This window comes from Bos indicus, chromosome 6 (genome assembly GCF_029378745.1).
Source record: "Bos indicus isolate NIAB-ARS_2022 breed Sahiwal x Tharparkar chromosome 6, NIAB-ARS_B.indTharparkar_mat_pri_1.0, whole genome shotgun sequence".
Classification (NCBI taxonomy): Eukaryota; Metazoa; Chordata; class Mammalia; order Artiodactyla; family Bovidae; genus Bos; species Bos indicus.
This window is the reverse complement of record NC_091765.1, coordinates 59327286-59352817: the sequence shown is the minus strand read 5'-3', so window position 1 is coordinate 59352817 and position 25532 is coordinate 59327286. Positions and strand designations below refer to the sequence as shown.

The following is a 25532-nucleotide window of genomic DNA, read 5'->3' as shown; positions in this document are numbered from 1 at the left end:
ATTTTGTTTTCACAAATGACTTCCTTTTGGAGTGGCCAAAATCAGCATCAGTAGTCCCACCGTGTTCTTCAGATAAGTCAAGAGAATACTGAGATGCACTGTAAATTAGACCTCCGTTTAAAGACTTTTATCAAAGCAGTGAGATTCTCTTGTTTTACCAAATGTGTTTTTCTAATTCTTTAAAGACTGTATACTTTACCCATCACAAGTGTTTGAATCTGACATACTGAATATATATCCCAACACACTGGTTTGGACAGAACATGTAAGTCCAGGACTAGAAATGTGGTTATGATACTTTGGCACCTCATTATGCAGAGCCTGCAGCATCGTCTGCCTGTGAACATGTAGAGCGTAGGTAGCCAGTAACGTGTGGAAGACCAGCCAGGAGAGCAGGATCCAGCTCCAGCTCTCAGTGGAATGTCCCAAAGACTCGCTGCAGCTTGGACTGGAGACATGGTGCTTCAGTCAGCCGGATTCTCAGTGAATAATTTCTTTTCATTCTTGGTCTTGTGTGTGTGTGTGTGTGTGTGTGTGTGTGTGTGTGTGCAGGCACTTTTTAACATTTTTATTAAAGCTGAAAGGGCTTCTTTCTGCAAGGCATGAGTTGTAATTTGACTTCCCACTTTCTGGCTTCCCTTACCTAGAAAAAAATCAGTTCTAAATCGACATAGCTACCACATAAAACTGACATAATTTCTATATTTGTCAATTGTATGTGAGTGAATTAATTTTCTAGAAATTTGTATAGCAGCACAAATTATACATTACTGTTTTTATCATAGTCCCAAAAGGAAGCTTATTCCATGTAGTGATACCGAAAGGAAGAGATCTCTTTTAGTGCTGAAGGAAAACATTGGCTATGTTAATCTTAGAGGCCGTTAGATAATTAGATACGGTCATTTTCACCTTACTCTGAATTTGCTTCTGTTCAATTGTATATCAGTTGTATATCAATTCGCTGGAATATTTTGTAACCATTCAAAATTGTGGCTGGTTACACAATGTTTCAGTCTAATGATATGTTAATAAAAATTATGATACAACATTTTGTACATTGTAAAGTAAAATAGAATTGGGCTTAAAAATCTCTACTTCAGAGTTAGTACTGGATATATTAGCTAACCTCCTCCAAATTCAAATTTCTTCATCTATAAAGAAGGAATAATAGCCCCTGCCTCCTCTAGTGAGTGTGAGGATTATCTAAATTCTTAGTATAGTCCCTACCACATGAAAGTTCCTAGTAAATATTTGTTATTATACTGGTTGTAGTTATGTGTGATTTAGTTGCTCAATCGTGTCCAACTCTTTCATCCCCTTGGACTGTAGCCTGCCAAGCTCCTCTCTCCCTGGGATTCTCCAGGCAAGAATGCTGGAGTGGATTGCCATTCCCTTCTCCAGGGGATCTTTCCCACCCAAGGATTGAACCTGGGTCTCCTGCACTGCAGGCAGATTCTTTACCGATTAAGCCACGAGGAACCTTGGTGATTGATTGTGATTATGTGAAACTTGCATATTTTAAGACTAGAAAACATAATGATAATTGTACTAGGCAGAGAATTAATCCACATTAATTCCTAAGTATTCTGTAATGTTTCTTGTATTATACTGTAATACAAATAATTATTTAAATTATAATTTAAAGTAATATTTATAAATTCATATCATTAAAATGTATTTGTATTTAAATGTACTTCTAATATGATAATAATAAGGTACTCCTATTCCACATTGATTAAACATATCAGTATCTGTTATTTATCTTAGAATTAGAGGCAGTCACATTAATGCCATTAACAGCAACGTGTGCTGACTTGTGCGTGTACAAAGAGCGTGAGGTTGACTAAATCCAGCAGCTGAATAGTATTGCTTGTATGCCCCAGACACAGTGGCCTCGTGGTTCCTCAACACCAACTCCCAGATACCTTTTCATCCAGGGGCCTTTCCTAGTTGTTATTCTGTCTGGAACTCCTGAATTCTCATGTCCTTGTTCTTTACTGTTACTGTCATAGGGATAGTCCCATAAGTGTTCCTGCCTCTGTGTGCCTGATTTAAAGTGGCTGCTGGATTGCCACTGTATGCCATATTTTCATTCTCTCTGGGACTCTTTGACATTTTTATATTTCTTAGTTGTCTGATTTTCCCCACAAGACTGTGTGACCTTTAAGAGTAGAAATTTTGTCCTTTTCACATCATATCATCAGTACCTGGAACTGTACTTGGCACATAGTAAGCATTTAGTAAACATTTTGAATGAATAAGTGAATATAAATGATTGTTGCATTATAACTAGACATAATTAATGAGAATCTCACATTTTAAAATGAGCATTTGTATATAGATACACAAAAATGTTTCTTTTTTCTTTTCTTTCATCGGTGGTTCCTAATGGCTTTACCTGATGTCATTATAAGTAGTGTTGAATGATTTAAGGGCTAGATAGTAAATATTTTAGGCTTGGAGTCTCTATGGCAGCTACTAAACTCATCTGTTTTAGTGAAAGCAGCCACAGATAATATGTAAACAGAGGGATGTGGCTATGGTTCAGTAAACCATTTTTGAAAATAGGCCTCCAGCCTGCAGGTTGTAGATTGGTGACCTTGCTATAGACTACAAAACCACTGCAAGGGTGTGGGGTGAAACTCTGACCTGCATCATCGCTGGAACATCAAAAAAGAACACACTGAGCATCTTCTCTGGCAGACCCACGTTGAAGCAGGAGGATGGGACTGATGCAGGCATGGAAAAGAAGCCTAGAGCTGGTGATGCAGCCCTCCATTGAAGTAAATCTGTGAGGAAATGGATCTGAGGGCTTTTCACATGGAAATCATGTTATTTGTAGATGTCATTGAGCTCCAGTTAGCCAGCAAGTCAGACCTCAGGACAAGGGCAGCAGTTCTAGTAGAGCTATAGCCAGAAGCCAGAGCCGGCATTTGAGTTACATAATGTACAAAGAAGTGATCATTCATTGGTCATTTCAATCAGAGCTGTAGGTTTGGGGATATGCTGTGTGGTTGCTAAATATTAAACCCACAAAAGTTCTTTTTACTCCTTATTTGATGTCTTAAGTGATTAGATAGTGTTTGTCCTACCCAGTGACACTTTTTACCTAATAAACCTTTATATTTTACATAATCTACTTAGAGGTGGAGAAGGAGTAATAGGAAAAGATACATATGCTTATAAAAATGTAAGGACATCTCTAGCGAGATTCACAAAAATCCCTGAGTTTTGTGGAGGCTTACTTTGCCAACAAAGGTCCATCTAGTCAAGGCTATGGTTTTTCCAGTGGTCATGTATGGATGTGAGAGTTGGACTGTGAAGAAAGCTGAGCGCCGAAGAATTGATGCTTTTGAACTGTGGTGTTGGAGAAGACTCTTGAGAGTCCCTTGGACTGCAAGGAGATCCAACCAGTCCATTCTGAAGGAGATCAGTTCTGGGTGTTCTTTGAAAGGACTGTAGCATCAGTCCTTTCAAAGAACGGACTGAAACTCCAGTACTTTGGCCACCTCATGCGAAGAGCTGACTCATTGGAAAAGACTCTGATGTTGGGAGGGATTGGGGGCAGGAGGAGAAGGGGATGACAGAGGATGAGATGGCTGGATGGCATCACCGACTTGATGGACATGAGTTTGAGTGAACTCCGGGAGTTGATGATGGACAGGGAGGCCTGGCGTGCTGTGATTCATGGAATCGCATAGAGTCGGACACGACTGAGTGACTGAACTGAACTGAAGGTTAGGAGAGAGTGAGAGATTTACCATGCATGGAGTATCTTTTTGTACTTTTGAATTCCGTATTGTATATACATATTACTTATTGGGAAAAAATTAGTAAAACTTAAACAGAATATACACAAAGTAGGAGATTCATTAGGTCTGATTTGTGACCCAAGGGGCTAGAAGTCTTTTTTTTCAATTTCTTTAGAATGTATAATTTGTTTACAGTATTAACTATAGTCACCATGCTGTATGTTACATACCCATAACTTACTGATGTTTCTTTTAACTAGACATTTGCACCTTTTGACCTCCTTCACCCATTTTCCCTTCTTCCCCTTCTTCCCCTGCCTCGGGCTGTCACCAGTCTCTTCTCTATATTCATGAGATTTTTGTTTTTAGATTCCACATATGAGTGAAATCATACAGTATTTATCTTTTTCTGACTTACTTCACTTAGCATAATGCCCTTGGGGTCCATCCATATTGTTGCAGGTGGCAAGATTTCATTCTTTTTTTATGGCTGAATAATACTCCTGTATTACTTGTGTGTGTGTGTTTTCTTTATCCATTCATCCATCAGTTGACACTTAGAGGTTATTTCTATATCCTGGATATTGCAAATAATGCTACATAAAAACATGCAGTTGCATGTATCTTTTTGAGTTAGTGTTTTTGTTTTCATAAGGTAAATACCCAGAAGTGGAACTGCTTGCTTTATATAGTAGTCCTGTTTTTAACTTTTCGAGGAACTTCCGTACTGTTTTCCACAGTGGTTGCTACCAATTTTTATTCCCACCGATGGTGTACAAGGGTTTCCTTTTCTCCACATCCTCACCAGCTCTCATTATTTACTGTCTTTTTGATAATAGCTGTAGAATGTATAAAAGGGTTTTTGAATTGATTCTTTGCATATTTAGGAAGGTTTAAAGTATCCAGAATATTTTTTTTTACAATAATTAAGATCTGTTTTCCCATTCTAATTCAAATAAAACTATTTTTAATGGTATACAGAAAAACAAGTCTGATCATCTTAGCAATTTATAAGATGATTTATTCTGTTGTTTTAGATGAGGTCATAATTTGTCTAGCATGGTAATAATAATAGCTAACATTTCTTCTTTCTTGGGTTGTCACTCCATTTCATATGTGCTGTGTATTTAATTCTTACCTGTATTCAGATATAGGCAGTATCCTCATTTTACCACATGAGGAAACTAAAGCTTAAAGGTGTTAAAAAATTTGCCAAAGGTCTTGAAACTCTAGAAAGTTGCAGAGCCTGACTTTAAATCAAGATCTGTCTTTCTTCAGAGTCCAGCTAAGCACGACTGCCATGGAGTGGCTTCCCTCAATAATTGCAAGTGACGTTAACCTGCTTTAATGGAGAGAGGGTGTGATTATAAAGTAATGAGGCTGAATTGAAAAGTTGCATGCTCATTCTGTTTATCATCTCTTTTAAGATATATGAGATTATCATTTTTAAACATCCTAAAAGGCCTCAGCATGGGGGGAACATTCATAAAAGGATGATGTCTGTTTACTGATAGATGGGTCTTTTCTTTCCAGTTATCTTTTAAAATTCATAATCATATGGTTCCAAAATGAAATTATGTTAAGATAGACAATGAAAACTTCAAATCCCGTCTCATCAGAACCTGCTCTACTCCTCCAACCCACTGCCCAATCCCTGTGGTATCATTTTTATTAGTTTCTTATTTATCCAACTACTATTTATGCAGATGTAAGCTAAAAGGAAAAAAAAATTCCTTTCTTTCAAAAGGCCTTTTCTATAAAGAGAACCTATTTTTCTCTCTCTTTGCTTCTAATTTTAAGTGAGAAAAAAATCTTGTTAACAAAGTTTACTCTTTCTTCAGTAGCTGTCCTCTATGGTTAAGTGCTTTTCCTTTGGCAAGTCTAATAACATATGGCAGTAGGAGTTTCTGTCACAAGTAACTTTAAAATTCCTAATTTAAGTAGGTGAATTGCACCAGAGCACAGTATATTTGAGTATTATGTTGAGGAGAAAAAAATCCCACCAAACTGATCAGGACCTATATATATTCTGTGTTTTTATCTGATATTTGATTTTGAAGGTATAATAGATAGTGTGGTAGCGTTCATTAAAAAACAAAGCATGTGGCTAACAAACACATGAAAAGATGCTCAACATCACTCATTATCAGAGAAATGCAAATCAAAACCACTATGAGGTACCATTTCACGCCAGTCAGAATGGCTGCGATCCAAAAGTCTACAAGCAATAAATGCTGGAGAGGGTGTGGAGAAAAGGGAACCCTCTTACACTGTTGGTGGGAATGCAAACTAGTACAGCCACTATGGAGAACAGTGTGGAGATTCCTTAAAAAACTGGAAATAGAACTGCCTTGTGATCCAGCAATCCCACTGCTAGGCATACACACTGAGGAAACCAGAAGGGAAAGAGACACGTGTACCCCAATGTTCATTTCAGCACTGTTTATAATAGCCAGGACATGGAAGCAATCTAGATGCCCATCAGCAGATGAATGGATAAGAAAGCTGTGGTACATATACACAATGGACTATTACTCAGCCATTAAAAAGAATACATTTGAATCAGTTCTAATGAGATGGATGAAACTGGAACTTATTATACAGAGTGAAGTAAGCCAGAAAGAAAAACACCAATACAGTATACTAACGCATATATATGGAATTTAGAAAGATGGTAACAATAACCCTGTGTATGAGACTGCAAAAGAGACACCTATGTATAGATCAGTCTTATGGACTCTGTGGGAGAGGGAGAGGGTGGGGAGATTTGGGAGAATAGCATTGAAACATGTATAATATCATGTATGAAACGAGTCGCCAGTCCAGGTTCGATGCATGATACTGGATACTTGGGGCTGGTGCACTGGGATGACCCAGAGGGAGGGGAGGGGAGGGAGGGGAGGGAGGAGGGAGGAGGGTTCAGGATGGGGAACGCGGGTATACCTGTGGTGGATTCATTTTGATATTTGGCAAAACTAATACAATATTGTAAAGTTTAAAAATAAAATTAAAAAAAAATAAAGAGAGGAGAAACGGAAAAAACAAAAACAAAAACAAAGCATGATCTTTCTGATAAGTAGTATCCATTTTGGTAAGTCTGGTGGCTAATTTCCTTTTTTCTTATTCATTGTAGTTGAGGCAGTCCCAGTCCTACTGCACAGACACAGAATGTCTTCAGGAATGTAAGTAATGATGGGACAGGAGGACGCTTGGCATTGGGGGCACAATTAGAGATCAGAATACGACTGAACATTTGCCAGAAATTATTCTTACAGTTTGCTGTTTAAGGAAATGACTCTCAGTAACATATCTCCTACTTAAAATACTTAATTTTTTAAGTTAAAAATGTGTTTTTTGGTCCTGCCACGAAATCAGAACTGGTTCATTGAATAAAATCATAAAACCACAGATACAAATAAAGAAAAAGAAAAAGTTCCAGAATAATAAAAGATGACCATTGTTGACAACTTGGTGTAAACCCTCGCAGACCTTTTTTTTTGGGCAAATATGTGAGGAACCGGGCACCTTGGGCTCATTGAACTGAACACCGGGGCTTTAGCACAAACCCCTCACTCTTTCCCTAGCATCTGTCTGCATCCATTGAAAACTTTGAGAGTTTGTGAGCGCAGGAAGGGGAGGCCATTTTTTGCCAAGGTTTGGAAGCTTTGGGAGCCATTGGAATCATTCCCTTGGCTCTGACATTCGTAGTCTCAAGAGGGTATGGACAGTGGGGAGGTTTCTCCGTGACTTTTGAGGCAGTGGTGATGATAAAGTGAGAATCAGTGTAGGAAGGTGGATCCTGCATGGTGAATGTAGCTGGCGGACTTTGGTGGCCCTAATATGAGGCATCTTTTTTCAGGGCAGAAATAACCTGAGGGATACTTTGAGGGGAAATCATAGCCAAACCAGTCCTGTACCATAATAATTTGACCATAGGAATGGAAGTATGACATTCACAGGATGGTGAAGCCTGGCACAATTCCATTCATATATACTTACAAAAATGGGATCACTTTGTATATGTTGGTTTTCACTATTATGTTGTGACTATATCAACATGTATTTACCTTAAAAATATTTACTAAATAATAATTCATTATGAGGATGTACCAGTGTTCAAATAATTCCCTTCTGTTGGGATCTTAGATTACTAATATATTTTTGCTATAATAAATAATATTTAAATAAACATCCTTATGTACATTTTAAGGCTTTTGACATATTGCCAAATTGCACTAATTAGTAGGCTAGTTGCTTGTACTTCATATCTCTGAAGCTGAGTGCTGCTTTATTATGTATATGAAGCTAAAGCAAAACACAGTAAGGTATCATTATAAAGAGGCTCGTTACTACATTATTAATTACTGTTAATACTGTGTGAACTGGGCATCCCATCAAATTCTGTAAATGCAACAACTTAGAGAAATAGAAGCTAGTACGGTGCCTGGCTCAAAGTAGAAGCTTTGTCAGAAGGTAGTCGTTTGGTGCAACAGGACAATAACCATACGCCTCTGGGCAAGAAAGTAATGGACAGACGTTCCATTAGGTCTGGGGCATGATGGGTGGTGATCAGTCCCCCACTCCAGGTTTCTTCACGTTGCCTCTTCAGCAGCATTCACTAACCTAGAGTGTTCCCTCTGATAAGCAGCTCAGATTTTTGCCTCAGCAGAAAAACTAAAACCTGTTCTTCTTGTTGAAATTAATCTCATTGAACTTCTTATGGGGGAAAAAATAAATTTATTGTATCTATGATGTTTGTGACCCTTGAGCCAGCCCCACCTGTAAACCAAATATACTCCTATTTCTGTGGGTGAAATTTCACTTCTTTAATCCAAACATAAAAGCAAGACTCTAGAGCTTGAGTATTAATTCAGTTATCTTGGCCAGTCGTCCACCACCCGCTCTGCTCACCCCAGTCCTTTTAGCATTTGGTGGAAATCCTTTCTAACAGCCATGTCTTTAAGTGGTTTAAGCAGTTGTTTCCTCTGAGTGATATGTAATTATTTTTCTGTGTATTTTAAATCTTCAGCAACGAGCTAATGCTCATATATAAAGTATATGTATTAATCAGGGGTCCCCACAACCCCGCTTCTGTTTCAGTAACTTGTGAGAATGGCTAACAGAATGGAGGAAAATAATTAAATTACTGTTACCAGTTTATTATAAAAGATGCCACAACCAAATGGGAGAGGTGCATAGGGCAGGGTACCAGGGGAAGGGGTGCAGAGCCTCCCTGTCTTCTTGGGTGCACCGTCCTCCCGGCTAACTCCATGTGTGCCCTGGCCCAGAAGCTCCGTGAACCCCATCATTCAGGGGGTTTATGGAGGTTCCGTTTCATAGGCGTGAATGACTAGATCATTGGCCGTCTGTATAAGTTTAGAGAAATAATCCCTCAGGATCTGTCAGCTGTTAGATCCTCTCTCTTTATCATCTTCCTTGTGTCCAACTAAGTTAATAGCGTCACTGTGACTATCCTGTTTGACATCTTACTTGATTATAATACTTACTTTTTCTTGTAACCAAAGACTTAACCATTGAGTAGAATGCAACAGTGTATTTTACTGTACAAAATCCTTTTACATTTTTATGATGTGACATTTTTCTAGACCATAGAGTAAAAAGTATTTATCCTCTTAAGGCAAATAATTCCTAGGCAGTGAAGAGAACAGGTTTTATATCCCCCATGTGATTGTACTTCTTTAATATCAGATTATTTGGTACTATATTAATGTTTAGAATATTTAGTACCAAAAAGTTATCACAATAAAAACCATAGTGGCCAGATCATGTAAAGGCTCTTTCACTTCTCCCTGTTGACTTTACAACAGCTGCTCCTGATACTTGTTTGTATTTGCTGCATGCAGTGCCAGGGAGCTTGAGTAGCTTATATGTTCTGAGACTTCATGAAGAAGCCTAAGTCAGTTCAGGTATCCGGTATCTCTAATCCCAAAATACGTGGTTCAAAACTCAAGCAGTTAATTAGTATATAGTGAAAAGATGATTTCCTGCTCATATTCTCCCATCTATCCAGGTCCTGTCTCTGGGTATTATTGGCCTTCTGGGTATCTTTCCACAATTTCTTTGTGCATATACAGGCAAATATTTATTATTTGCCACCCCCCTTTCTTAGTACACACTGTTTTTCACCTGTTTTTTCCCCTCTGTCAAGAAATAGCTTGTTGCTTGTCTCATGTAAACCTCACCATTGTGTTACAGCTTCACCCCAACCCCCACATACCATAATTTCTTAATTGGATGCTCTTGGCAAATGTTTAGGTCTGTTTTCAGCTTTTTGTTAATAACCCTGCAGAGTATGTCTATGTAATGGACATATCAGCTAGAGCACAGATCAGTAATGGCTGATGTTTATCGAATACCTATTGTGTTCCAGGTACTGTGCTCCTTTTCGTGTACTGATCATTTCCGTCTTCACAACGGTTCTGTGAGATGGTGGTAATATTGCCATTTTCACAGGTAAAAAAAATCGAGGCACAGGGATTATTTATTTAAGGGGAGGTAAAGTCAAACAGCTATGAGATAGTCTCATTTTTAAAAAGTTAATGAACTAATTAGGAGAAGTAGGAAACTGTTCTTTCAAACTAGAAATGCTACCCTAGTCTAGAGAAGAAAGGAAAGAATGGGCAGAGAAAATGGAGCTTTTTTTCACCAGACGAGAGCAGGTTGTAGGATGTTGTTGAATGAGTTAAATGAGATCATGCCAGACTGGGAAAAATAATGATTCCCCAGAAGGACAGAGTTTGCGAAGTTGATGAATGGCAGCCAAACTAGCATTGAACTATTGCATCAGAGTCACTTGGAAAGCTTTAAAAATATTGTTGGTTCCTGACCCCACCCCGGAGGTGCTCCTGAATGAGATGATATGAGGCAGGGCCTTAGAAATGGTGACGTTGATGTTGTCACAGGCTATTCTGTTGGGCAGGCAAGTCAGGGATCCACTGGATAAAGGAGGAAGAAGGAGTGAGGTTGACTAGGGCAGAGGATGATTTTTCTGAGAAATGGTAAGAGGTAACATTGATGAGTAGGGCCACGTCTTATGAGGAAAGGCCAGGCTGAAGCATTCAGAGTCAAAGCAGTAGACAGTGGAGAGTGAGTCACTGGGTTAGTCAGCAGAGGGGTGTGAAGAGCAGTGTCGTAAGCAGACTTTTTCGGCAGCAGCGTGCAGGAAGGAGAGGCTGCGGTAGGAACCAAGCTAGGAGACAACATCGGGGGACTAGGAGTCATGTTAGCACCATGAGAGTCTCACACAGAGAGTGAGCATTTTACCACGTTTGCTTTGTCTAGAACTAGGCATTAGCAAACTTGGGATCAGAGGTTTAACTATCTGAAACTTCACAGTCCTTTACTCGTGAAGAGCATCAAAAAGCAAGGGACCCATTTTCTACACTGAATTGGCATTGGGCTTACACTTGAGGTCTAACCAGTGCAGCATTTTACTTCTGAGTGGTGCACTATATGAAGTAATCATATGTAGACAGCACAGTTCTCTTTCTTTGACTACCTTTATATACTCTAACAGCTAGTTGTAAATTTATCAAAAATCCTTTTAAAATCTGTATTTGCCAATTTTACTACCCACAGGAGTAATAATTTTCAGGGGCCTGTCTTCTATGTGATACTGTCAGAGATTATGACATAGTAAAGAGGTTAAGAGCACAGACCCTGGAATGGGACCACTGTATTTAAACTGCAGCTTTGCCACATGCCGACTGTATGACATTGGGATTTAACCCCCCATTCCCCAGATTCCTCATCTATAAAATGAAAGATATTATATACCTGCCATAAAATAAGATTGCTAAGGAATTCCTTGGAGGTCCAGTAGTTAGGACTCAGCACTTTCACTGCTGATGACCTGGGTTCCATCCCTGGTCTGGGAAGCTGGGAACCAAGATCCCACACGTCTCCAGGCTCAGCCAGAATAAAAATAAAAAGATTGTTAAAAGGGATTAAGAGAGATAATGCCTGGTTCAAAGTAGCCGCTCAACTTTTAACTATTATTTAGTAATAAACATAATAGATAATATTTTGCTTTTTTTTAAAAATCACTCTTGAAGCAGCTTAAAGGATAGAATTAAAGGAGTCAAGAGTAAGTATGAGGAGGTTGGTTAAGAAGCCATAGCAGTACACCAGACAAGAAGTGATGGCAGCTTGAACAAGTGTGGGTGTGGAGCTGCAAGTGGACAGATTTGAGTGGTATTTAAAAAATAAAATTGACAGTAACCACCTATAGATACTATTTTCTCTAGAAATCTCATCTAGAATTTTCATTTCTGATACGTTGAGTTCTCTAATACGCATTTCATATATTATAAATTTGTTAAGCTTGTTCCATGAGCCAGGTACTTATTATTCTGAAATAAATAAGATAAGGCTGCCGTGAGGGACTGATAGCTATACAGACCTGATTTTTTTCCCTCTGGATAAATGCATAGACTTTGAAATAGCTAGATCTGAATCCAAATTCTTTTTCCAAAACAAGGCCAAATTAATCTCTTTGTTTGAAAATGTCATTAAAGGGATCTTTAATTCACAACTGAGATGTCCCCTTTTCCTTAAGCTCTATTGTTTTTTCAGGATGCTTCTGTAATTAAAATGCATAATCCCCTCTCCCCTAGCATGGCTTTTCTGTATATCAAGTGGTCTTAACCTGGGTTCTGCAGATCTCAGTATAGCTATGAATTGCCATGAATCTGTTGCAATTATTAATATATACAAAATTGTTAAATGTGTATACATGGATTCTTATAGTGGAGTCTTTTTTTTTTATCAAATTCTCAAAGGATTCTATTACCCCAAATTATTAAGAACTACTATACTATTAAGAATCTTTATTTAATAGTCTCTGGCTTATGACTATTTTATACCATTTACCATTTAGATTTTCTCACAGGAGGAAAGGGAAATTGAAGATGTAAATATTTAATAATTCTTAAAATTATTAATAGTTTTTATATTAATACAATTTTGAAGTTATTTAAACATTAAAGTTTGTTTTTACATTTACTAACAACATGGTAATTATTCAACAGTTTTTGTTGCAAATACATTTTCTGTTTGTCTTTAGTGCCAGGACCCTCTAGCGATAATGGCATCAGTATTACCATGATCTTGATGGCCTGGATGGTTATTGCAGTGATCTTGTTTCTGTTGAGACCTCCTAATCTAAGAGGATCCAACCTAACTGGAAAACCAGCCAGTCCTCATAATGTAAGTGTTGTGGATTAGAGATCTTTTGGGGTGTAGTCTGGGAAAGGGGTGGAGTTGTTTTGACTGAAATATCTAAATTAGCAAAAGGAAGATTTAGCTCATAGAGTAAATTAAATTCTTCCTATGTAGTTCCAGTAAGTCTTGCAATCCCAAATGGCTTAGTTTTCATGGCGTTACACATAGAGAAGTACAGACCAATAGCCCCCACATCATTTTAAGATGAATTTCAATGTTTACTCATACAAGAAACGTAAAAAATGGTCCAGTTCATGATAATCCACAGTGATAGTTCTCAAATCTCAGTCCTCCAGTTTCTAGTTCTGTCCACCTCACAGTTGATCCCTTGCCTCTCATGTCCCAAGGTTCATAGATACTCTTACTAGCTACAGTTCAAATGTCCCTACTTGGGCGGACGCGTGCACACACACACACACACACTTGCGTGCGTGCACACACACTTGCATGTGCGCACACACACACACACACACACTCTGTCTCTCACTCATTCACTCTCTCTCTCTCCATTTTCTCCCCTTCTGTCCTAGATGTCAAATATAGCAGAGACACAGAGCCCATCTGGCTCAACCTGCTTTCCCATCCTATTTCTCTCAAATTCATTCTGACAGTTCTGCATCTCAATAGGTCAGCTGAGCTGGCAAAAGGAATGGTAGGAATCATTTATGTTGATAAATTTTGATATCATGATTATAACAATTTTTAGAACCTAAATGAAAAATACGATATAGTGACCCAACAGGGAGTTTTTGATTACCGTCTTTAATAGAGCCTCCATTAAAGGATTCTTTTTCTTTTCAGAGCCAATATTTATACTTTTTTTCTTTCTCATTTCATTTGGGTATTATCTCTTTAAAACTGTTTCCATGGTGGATTCACTTGATGACACCAAATTATCCCACTAGTTCCCTTCTTCAGCCTAAAATAATTGCTTCTTTCCCCCAATCTTGTGTTGCTAATATTAAAAAGAAGTTTAACTAGACCAGTTGCTTATATAGGAGAAAGCAAATATGCAACGTTAATTGGTCAGTGCTTTGGGACTGGAACATTTAGATATGTACATGCTGACTTTAGTTAAGAAAGAAGCTGTCATTAGCCCTATATAAAATGCCTTATTTTTAGGTTTTCTTGGAGAGGAGGAGTGTATCCATAAAACAGCTTGTATGTTGTCTTGATAAAGTGCTTTCTCCCTAGCCTTTTTTCTTTCTATGTACAGTTTTGTTACTTTCATATCAAAGAGCAACATCCTCAATGTTTGGAGCTAAATTAGAAGCCATTTAAAAGTGACAGAAATGCAAGATTACCATCCCCTGAACCTTAGTTCATTGTAGACCAGCAGTTCTAGGAGTGGTAGTCCCACAGCTCTGTGAATAAGCATGAAGACATATTGACCAATTCCAAGCAGAAAAATTGATTATCCTCATCTGGGGTTTCATATAGCATATCAGAGTAATAAATAAGTGGAATCTTGCTAAAGGTTCCTAAAAGCTCTGCTCTTTCCTTTACAGTTCAGATGCTTTCTATTATAAGTAACAAAAATCATTTCAGCCTGGTTTAAGTAATTGGCTTTATTGGTGTACATATCAAGAAATCCAGAGGGAGGGTCAGTGTTTAGAAAGTTTTAACAGTTCATTAGAGACCTAGTTTCTTCCTCACACCATTATTTATTCCAAGGTAGGCTCCCTTTCTGGTCCCTGTAGGGCAGCTACCAGTAGGAGCTGGAGCCACCTATTTCCTCACTGACAGATGTTCTGTAGAGAGAAATACAAGTCCTTAGCTTCATTTTAATTGTACTGTACTCAGTCACCTTATTAGCAAGAAGGATGAGACTACCTTAACTGGTTTAAATATCACCTCTGGAGCTGTCAGGGAGAGCACTTTCACCTAAGTCAATATCACTGTTACAAAATTTTCTTTTTTTCCTTACTACAAAGAAAGATAAATGTTGGTAAATCACAGTGCTCTCTTGTGCAGAAACATAGAAGTCCAAATAAGTATATGATTTAGGATGGGAAGTTGAGGGCCATCGCTGCTCAGTTCTTACTGTATGTGTTAGATTGGTTGCACTGGGGAATTTAAGAAGTCAATTTCATAATTTCTCTCTCTCTGATGTCAGGGACAAGATCCACCAGCCCCTCCTGTGGACTAACTTTGTGGATATGGGAAGTGAAAATAGTTTAACACCTTGCACGACCAAATGAACGAAGATGACCAGAGTACTCTTAACCCCATTAGAACTGTTTTTTCTTTTGCATCTGCAGTATGGGATGGTATTGTTTTCATGAGCTTCTAGAAATTTCACTTGCGAGCTTATTTTTGCTTCCTGTGTCATCACCTTTCCTATATTTGAGTAAATGATTACATTAAAAAGTTACATGGGGCTTTTTTGGTTATCCTGAACTTAAACATTCCATTCGTTCTGTTTGTAACTGTGATCATAATTTTTGTGGTAATTTCCGGCCTGATAGAAGGAAATTTGAGATCTCTACATTTAAATATTTTAAGTAGTTTCAATGGGTTTAAAAATTGTTTTTTTAATAAGGTATTTATAAAGGTATTTGGGGTTACCTGAGATTGTATGAAAGAAGATTAGAACCACACTGTATTTATATTTACCTTGGTAGTTTATTTGTGGATGGCAGTTTTCTCTAGTTCTTAGGACTGTGACAACTTTTGGAATATTTTACAAATTACAGCTGAAATCTGTATCATCCACTACAGATGATTTATGTGGCTAAGAAGAGGAGAAAAGAAATGAAATAACTGTTTACTAAGTTTTTATTCCCATAAAATGTCTAATATTAAGAAAACTTTAAATAAACATGATTTAAATATGGTGGATGATTTACAGTCCATTATATGAAATTTGTAAGCCTCTGCACACTAGCCTTATTACACAGTTCATGAAAGGAGGAAAAAATTTAATTCTTTCTACCTTTGCCAGGTATAATCTATACAGTAATAATTTAAGCTATAACTTATTTTTAAAGTGGGTGCCTCTCAGGAAGCTGCTTTTGTGTTGTAAACTTCCCTGTTAAATGAAACGATCTTAAAGCTGTCTTGGGGGCCTGTTTGATTACTGACATTTGAATGCTATTTACTTACTCTCTTTTTTTTTTTGGAAGAAAAATTTTAGAGTCTTGTTATCTTTCTGACTTTAAAAAATATTTAATGAATTCTTGGTTTACTCCAAGGGAAAAGGAGGAAAATGAGAAACAATCAAGGATATTTTTTCTCAATCTCTGTCTCATTCTTGTTTGGTAATAGGATGGATTGGGGTGGGGAGGAGCACTAATATAAGGAAAATTTTGAAATGAATAAAAATGTAAAAGGTTTCATTTGTTCTTGTTCAGTTTGAAAGAAAATGAATACAAATGGCATAAAAAGTCTGCATGACCTGTGTGGTTATAGAATTTTTTTCTAACAAATGATTGCAGATGATTTATGGGGGCTAGAAGATATTTTGCTGTCAATGTAAGGATGCTCCACCTCCCAGATCAGTTTAGCTTTTCACTGTATAGATCTGAGAAATTACTTGTATGAATTGAATAAACTTCTCCATATTATTGTACTGTTTAATAGAGTTTCTGATACAATTACGTGACACTTGTAGGGTATTTTTCTCCTTTATTATGATTCTGTTCTAGGCTATAAACACTGTAAGGGCTTCATTTCATTATATAACCTGATATCGAATGCTTGCATTCCTCCTGTGCATCTTGGCTTTGTGCTCAACTTTTCTTGAAATAAAATAACCTACTGTTAATTACTTGTGTTAATCGAGGGGTGTCATAACACAGGTAAGTCAAATCCTGGGTAAAAGAACACCATAGATTTAAGGTTTTTCCTCTCAATATGGCCTATTAAAAGCCTTCTCAGCTTCATAGCTTTTAAAGCAGAAAGGGCAGGAATGGCCTAAGATGGAGCTGAATCCCTGTAATCATTTCTTTTTCTGCCCTCACCCCTGAACTTTGAAGGCTAGTACATATCTTGTAACGGTCTGCTGTTTAAGCTGCTAGAAAGCTAGTCTCTGGAAGAGATAGTGATGTGTCACTGAATCTGTGGTTCACAAAGAACTAAGAATTGACTTCGGGGAATTCCCTGTGGTCCAGTGATTAGGACTCAATGCTTTCACTGCCTAGGGCCCAGGTTCAATCCCTGATCAGGGAACTAAGACCCTGTAAGCCACAAAGAAGAATTGACTTTGGTTGAAGGAAGTGGCTGTGACCTAGAAACAATATCTAGTATTAGCTAGAGACCTGGAAATCTGGGTTCTTATTCCTAGTTCTTCATTTCTGTCACATATACTTAATTGACATTACATTAGAATATTAACCTTTTCCTATATGGACCGTCTATTTAATAACAAAAGTTCTTAGTGAAGTATTTAGTCTTGGTTTTTCTGCTTGTACAATTTCTCTGCCCTCCCAACAAAGATAGTATGGGGTAGCACATAAAGTATTCCTTTTAACCTAATTAGTAATTTATATTATTCTGTATTGAGCACACCCTTACTCATTATTTGGCTTGTAAACATTCACCTAAATTATGGCTACAATAATTTTTAAATAGTCTGGAAAAAAGCTTCACATTTTAATCACTTTTGGCTCTTAAACAGCCCACAAATGCCATTAATAGTTTATTTTGTTTTAGAGTTATTTAATGTTATTTTATGCAAAATAATGTTTTGTTTTGTTTTGCTTTCCACATGGAAAAAACATTAGAACTGTGTATAGTAAAAGATTTTATGATGTATCTATCCAAACACTATCCCATGTTCAACAAGTCATATTTTACTTAAACTACTTGGAGAGAGTTTCTAAAGTAACTATTAACTACAGCCATTCAGTGGTTACTTTTAGTGTCTTTGTGATATGCGATGTTACAGTGTTTATAAATTATCTGTATCTTATATTTTCAAAGGAACCTCAGAAGTCTCACACCCTGAATCAAAGTCTGTCAATGAATATGTGCTAAAATTTGACCAGCTCAGCTTAAGACACAAAACAGCAACTTGAAGGAGAAATCGAGAGTTTAAATTAATGGGTGAAATTTTTGTTGTTGCAATAGTAGGTTTAGTCTTAACTTTATAACATTTCTAAATGAAAAGTCATATGTATTTGTTACTGTGTCTGATGATTACTTTGTTAAAAGCAAAAGTGGTCATGTGATGTACCAAATGTTAACTGCTGTTTTTAAATGTTTAAATCATGCCAAACAAATCATGTCTGTGCCATCCAGGGTTTATTGTAATCTTTTACTGAGTACTTGGATTGGGAAAAAGGGCTTGTACTATGCACTTTTTATTAATGAATAAATAGGAAACATTAGTAACACTCACTGTTTTCTGTTTGATTTTTGTGGGAAGAGAAGCAAGCATCTTTTGCCTAGTAAAATGTTAAAGTCCTTTATTAAACAGGGTTTTTTTTTGGTAAGATTTTTTTTACCCTTAACTAAGACATTCCTGAGCAAGAAGAACTTTGAGTTATACGAAGAATATTTATGTAATAGCAGTCTGGGGCCAGTATTCAGAAGGATTCTAAGAATCTCTAGGAAATTAGGTTGCAGTTACATTTCCTTTGTTATTTCTTCCTAGAATACAGGTCCAGTAGACAGACATTTGCTATCCAATAGTGTTAATTATATGAGCAGATATATGTTACCCAAAAGGAGCTAGACATGTAACTGTTCCGAAAACACACAAAAGTGAAAATTTGCTTTTGCTCCATGACCTGGAGTGCATCCAGATACTAAAGATCACAGAAGCAACTAAGTGTTCATTGACAGATGCTCAGATAACGATGTGGTATACATGGAATAGAATATTATTCAGCCATTAAAAGAAGAGGAATCTTGCCATTTGTGACATGAATGAATCTGGAGGATATTTTATGCTAAGTGAAGTGGGTCAGAAAGACCATATGATTTCACTGATATGTGAAATATTAAGAAAAAATGAAAACAGATACACAGAACAAATGGGTGGTCACCAGAAGGGAGAGAGCGGGGTGGGAGGTGGTGTGGGGAAGCAGGGGAGGACAAAATAGCTGAAGGAAATTAACAGGCAAAAACCTCCAGTTATAAATAAGTCACAGGGAGGTAATATACAGCATAGGGACTATGGTCAATAATAGTCTAATAACTGAAAACAGATGGTTACTAGACTTCTGATGATTTCATGTATATAAATGTCAAATCACTACATGGTATACCTGAAACTAACATAATGCTTTATGTCAACTATATTTCGACTTGGACCTGGGTACGTATTTAGAGCCCTGGTTGAAAGAGGAACCTACGAAATAGACTGAGAAGGAGCACCCTGTGAAAGAAGAAGAAAACCATATGAATGTAGTCTTGGAAGCCTGGAAAGAAAGCAAATCTCTAAAGGGAGGAGGGCTCAGCGGTATTCAATTCTACTGAGAAAAAACATCGAGGTGGAGAGTTAAACATTTTGACAAAGGATTCATAGTGAACTTGAGAAAAGATGTTTTGTTAGAGTAATGATGAAAACCCAGCTTGGAGTAGTTAAGGAAAGAAATTAGGGTAAGGAAGGAGAGACAAGTACAAGTGACTCTTTGGAGGGGGTTTACAGTGATTGGGAGCAGAGAAATGGAGTAGTAACTTCAGAGCGATGTGGGTCTGGGACGAGAAGAAGTTTCTATTCCTGTTGTTTTAAGATGGAAGATAAGAATATGTGCAGAGTTGTCAGGTGATACCCAAAGAGACCCCTCCACAGTGAGGTCACCCCTGTATTGGCCTCAGCCCCAATATCATCGTGTCTGACAGCAAGACTCACTGATACCTACATGTTTTTGCCAAGGCTCCCTACTCTCTCCCTACACTCATGGCCTGGCTGTGGTAATTCACCTTAGAGACTGCCTTGATTAATCCTGTCATGTCCTATACCCCTGTTTATATTGGCTTCCATAAGTCCAAGACTCCAAGGCCATCATCATTCATTCCCCCTCAGCTGATTCAATCTCATACCTTTCCTCATGCCCCAAACCTCCTAAACTTAAGGGTCATCATCTGCAAAAGCCCCATATTTTCAACCCTTTCTCTGAACATTCTCTTCCCCAAAACATGGTATCTTCTTAAGGGTACTAACTCTTGCCTCTTGAGTGAGAGCGGTTTTCTTTTCCAGACCAATGACCAAGGAATGGAGACACAGTGAACCTCTTCCCACTTTCTCTCTTGGACAGCCAGGCTATCATTCTGTCCTCCCTAAAACTCTCCAACTCTTGAAGCTCATGCTGTTAGAGTATTCTACCCTAGCTTTCACAGTTATTTATAGACCTCTGGATTACTCCTCACTCCTTGAAGATTTTAGCACTGGACTTCTGCCTGTCTTTTCAGCATTCTTCTATGGTGATTCTGGTATCAGTATCCAAGAAGACAACCCTTTCAATACTCAGTCCCCTAACATCCTCTAGTTATCTCATTTTCTACACACCTGCAGCCGTCCACTCCATGAGCAAATCCTAGACCTATAATTTTAAACTTTACTACTTGTATGTTCCTAAGAGAATATTGAAAAGTGGCATACTATCTTAAATGTTTTTTTTTTCCTTTTAGAAGTCAGTGCAAAGCAATCTTGATGCTCTTTCTTAACATAGGTTCATATGTGTCCGTCCCACTTCAGAAACCGTACTACTGATGTCATTTTAATTCTTTTTTTCTGTATTTTGCTGAAATACACAAGGAGGTAGAAGGGGATCTAAGCCTTGATTTGTACCTTTCACCTAAACTTGGCTCCATGTGTGAGCAAGCCAAACAATCTCTACAACTACCTTCATTTATTTTAATACAGTTGTTCAGTAAAGCTACAAGTAACAGCAAGATTATAATGCAGAAACTACAAGAAACTGTAAGACTTGCAGACAAAACTTGATAGCCTCAAAGCATTCAGATAACTGCAAGCCCAGCTGCTGTCCTTCATGCCAGAATCAGTGTGATTAAACACCTTGGAATGTGAAGTCGAGTGGGCCTTAGGAAGCATCACTGCGAACAAAGCTGGTGGAGGTGATGGAATTTCAGTTGAGTTATTTGAAATCCTAAAAGATGATGCTGTGAAAGTGCTGCACTCAATATGCTAGCAAATTTGGAAAACTCAGCAGTGGCCACAGGACTGGAAAAGGTCAGTTTTCATTCCAATCCCAAAGAAAGGCAATGCCAAAGAATGTTCAAATTATTGAACAATTGCACTCATCTCATAGGCTAGCAAAGTAATGCTCAAAATTCTCCCAAGTGAGGCTTCAACAGTACGTGAACCGAGAACTTCCAGATGTTTAAGCTGGATTTAGAAAAGGCAGAGGAACCAGAGATCAACATCCTGCCAATGTCTGCTGGATCATAGAGAAAGCAAAAGAGTTGCAGAAAAACATCTGCTTCATTGACTACACCAAAGCCTTTGACTGTGTGGATCACAACAAACTGGAAAATTCTTAAAGAGACGGGAATACCAGACCACCTGACCTGCCTCCTGAGAAATCTGTATAGAGGTCAAGAAGCAACAGTTAGAACTGGACATGGAACAAAGGACTGGTTCCAAATTGGGAAAGAAGTACATCAAGACTGTATATTGTCACCTTGTTTATTTAACTTATATGCAGAGTTCATCATGAGAAATGCTGGGCTGAATGAAGCACAAGCTGGAATCAAGATTGCCAGGAAAAATATCAATAACCTCAGATATGCAGATGACACTACCCTTATGGCAGAAAGTGAAGAGGAATTAAAGAGCTTCTTGATGAAATTGAAACAGGAGAGAAAAAAAGCTGACTTAAAACTCAACATTAAAAAAACGAAGATCATGGTATCCAGTCCCATTACTTCATGGCAAATAGATGGGGAAATAGTGAGAGACTTTATTTTCTTGGGCTCCAAAATCACTCCAGATGGTGACTGCAGTCATGAAATTAAAAGACGCTTGCTCCTTGGAAGAAAAGCTATGACCAACCTAGACAGCATATTAAAAAGCAGAGACATTACTTTGCCAACAAAGGTCCATCTAGTCAAGGCTATGGTTTTTCCAGTAGTCATGTATGGATGGGCGAGTTGGACCATAAAGAAAGCTGAGCCCCAAAGAATTGATGCTTTTGAACTGTGGTATTGGAGAAGACTCTTGAGAGTCCCTTGGACTGCAAAGAGGTCACACCAGTCAACCCTGAAGGAAATCAGTCCTGAATATTCATTGGAAGGACTGATGCTGAAGCTGAAACTCCAAAACTTAGGCCACTTGATGCGAAGAACTGACTCATTTGAAAAGACCCTGATGCTGGGAAAGATTGAAGGCAGGAGAAGGGGACGACAGAGGATGAGATGGTTGGATGGATCACCGACATGCTGGGCATGAGTTTAAGCAAGTTCCGGGAGTTGGTGATGGACAGGGAAGCCTGGCATGCTGTAATCCATGGGGTCGAAAAGAGTTGGACATGACTGAGTAACTGAACTGAACTGAAACACCTTGGAAATTTTCGAGAATGGCTCTGACTTTAGTCAATGCTCAGACCATTTTAAGTTGGCATTTAATATGTTTTTAGATATAAGTGTGTATAATTTTGTTAATAAAAGTATTAAACATCATATAAGATGAAACCTCCAAGTGGAAAAAGTATTGTAAGATTTGATATAACTAACTATTTTACTGAATAAATCTTTTAAATTCTATCCATGTCAATTTTATCCACTACCGCTTGCCATTTTTTGTAGTCCTGCAAAATATTTAAATTGCTTTTAAAATATTCCAACTCATTAATTTAAGTGGATTCTTTTTTTTTTTTTAATTCAGAACATGTCCAAAATGTCCTGTTTCTACCTCTGACCTTCACCCTTAACAAAAATAAATATAAAATGAGGAAAGACAGATTTGAAGTGTCTTGATTATTCAGTATAAGGGACTTTCCCCAAACCAGAATTCACTTTATCCCTTTGTTTGGCTCCCAGAATTTTACCCCTGGTGAATGGATCATAGTAAGGGTTTGTTTGGATAAAAGGTAAGTCTTTCTTTTGTAAAATGCACTGCTGCTGCTGCTAAGTCACTTCAGTCGTGTCCGAGTCTGTGCGACCCCATAGACAGCACCCCACGAGGCTCCCCCGTCCCTGGGATTCTCCAGGCAAGAACACTGGAGTGGGTTGCCATTTCCTTCTCCAGTGCATAAAAGTGAAAAGTCAAAGTGAAGTCACTCAGTCGTGCCCGACCCTCAGCGACCCCATGGACTACAGCCTTCCAGGCTCCTCTGTCCATGGGATTTTCCAGGCAAGAGTACTGGAGTGGAGTGCCATTGCCTTCTCCACTATTCTTGGACAAATTAATTTTGAGAAAGAGTACCTGTGAAAGTTGAGCCAGAAATTTATTCCCTTAGTTGATTAAGAAATTGATACCCTTAAATATATCTGTGCAAGGCATAACTAACCTTTACTTTCAAAGCCAAGATAGTGTCACCTTTGGTGTGAGATGAGAGGAGGGGGAGGATGTTAATAAAATCATCATGCTTTTATTCCCTGATCATCTTGCTCTTTTTTAAAAAATATTATTCATTTTTTGCCTTCACTGGGTCTTCATTGCTGCATGTAGGCTTTCTCTTGTTGCAGAGCATAGGCTCTAGGGCATATTGGCTTCCATAGTTGCAGCACATGGGGTCTGGTTGCCCTGTGGCTATAGGATCTCCCAGGATCAGGGATCAAACCTGTCCTCTGCATTGGTAGGCGGATTCTGAACCACTGGACCACCAGGGAAGTCCTGATCATCTCTTGAATCTGTTCATTGCTCTAAATCTCTTGGGTTACTACAATGGACATACTGCTTCTAATTCTTGATGGCTGTCATTAGCTCTGAATTGCTTGCCCTAAATTCATCCTTTTTATTCCTCTGACCACCCTCTTTGTTTCCCCTAGTTAATGCCTATATTTCCTTTAGGAGCTTAATTTTCAAGACTTCAGGAAGGGGCTTCCCAGGTGGCTCAGTGGTAAAGAACCTGCCTGCCAATGCAGGAGACACTGGTTCAATCCCCGGTCCTGGGAAGATCCCACATGCCTCGGAGCAACTAAGCCCATTTGCCACAACTATTGAGCCTGTGCTCTAGAGCCTAGCTGCAACTACTGAGCCCATGTGCCACAACTACTGAACCCTAGAACCTGTTCTCGGCAACAAGAAAAGCCACTGCAATAAGTCTGCTCACTGCAACTAGAGCATAGCCCCTGCTCGCCACAGCTAGAGAAAAGCCTGAGCAGCAGCAAAGACCCAGCACAGCCAAAAATAAATAAACTTGAAGCATCCCTGACCTGCTATGTTAGATGCTTCTATTGTGTATTCCCACAAGACTGTATGTATCTTCCTTAATAGTTATTTTATATGCATCTGTGTTACTGATGTTTCCCCATAGAGAGTAAAATGTAGGAAGGCTGGGAATGTACCATTCTTTACTCACGATTCTGTTTCTAATGACTAGCACAGTTTTATCACATAGTAAACACTTGGAGGAAATTCCTATTAAATGACTGAATCAAGCGCTTTTTAAATTTTAAGAGGAACTTGTTTGTAAATTGAAATCCTACATGAAATTTTGATAATATGAAGCAGATTGACAGATAAAAGTAGAACTGCTCTGATACGGAGGAGGAAGTCGGAGACACAGTGCTCTGTCAGCTTTAACTTCCCACTTATTTTCTTTCTCATATAGACTCTGACACACCACCAGGGAAACTCAGAGCTCCATGATACATAATCTGAAAATAATTTCTCTACCACATGGAGTTCTCAAACTTTTTGTTCTCAGGACTCCTTTACACATTAAAAACTTGAAGACCCCAAAAAGCTTTTTCATGCATATTATAGCCATTTGTATTGACCCTGTAGAAATGAAAATTGATAAATCACAAAGAAATACATCAGTTCCTTAAACTTAGCAATAATAAGCCCATTGGTGGTAGTTTAGTCGCTCAGTCATGTCCGACTCTGTGTGACCCCATGAACTGAAGCCTGCCAGGCTCCTCCATCCATGGGATTCTCCAGGCAAGAATACTGGAGTGGGTTGCCATTTCCTTCTCCAGGGGATCTTCCCAACCCAGGAATCAAACCCAGGTCTCCTGCATTGCAGGCAGATTCCTTACCGACTGAGCTACGAGGAAAGCTGTAAGTCCATTACATGTCAATATAATGTATTTTTATTAAAAAGTTACTTCTAAATAAAAAATTAGAAGATTGGCATTGCTTTACATTTTGTAAATCTATAATATCTGCACTGATGTGTTACAGGGACTTCCCTGGTAGCTCAGATGTAAAGAATCTGAGGGAGACCAGGGTTCGATCCCTGGGTCGGGAAGATCTCTTGGAGAATGAAATGGCTGCCCACTCCAGTGTCCTTGCCTGAAGAATCCTATGGACAGAGGAACCTAGTGGGCTATATATAGTTCATGGGGTTGCAAAGAGTTGGACATGACTGAGCAACTAACACGCACTGACCTGTTATAATATCACATGTCATATAGCCTCTGGAAAATTCTACCATATCCTTGTGACAGAATGAGTGAAAA

At 38.3% G+C, this 25532-nt stretch overlaps 1 protein-coding gene and 1 non-coding gene across 4 annotated transcripts in view; both read left to right on the top strand.

Moving 5' to 3' along the window:
• SMIM14 (small integral membrane protein 14) overlaps positions 1-18331 on the top strand; it is a 61095-nt gene extending 42764 nt beyond the window's left edge. For all 3 annotated transcript variants that reach the window (XM_070791320.1, XM_019962611.2, XM_019962610.2), the window contains 3 exons: positions 6886-6934; positions 12838-12980; positions 15112-18331. In XM_070791320.1, the coding sequence (XP_070647421.1) occupies positions 6886-6934; positions 12838-12980; positions 15112-15144 (225 nt within the window). In that variant the 3' untranslated portion in view covers positions 15145-18331. The remainder of the gene's footprint in view (positions 1-6885; positions 6935-12837; positions 12981-15111) is intronic.
• Positions 18332-23948: 5617 nt separating this feature from the next.
• On the top strand, positions 23949-24021 carry TRNAG-GCC (transfer RNA glycine (anticodon GCC)). Its single transcript has one exon. It is a non-coding gene; the product is annotated as a tRNA-Gly (tRNA).
• Positions 24022-25532: the final 1511 nt, after the last annotated feature.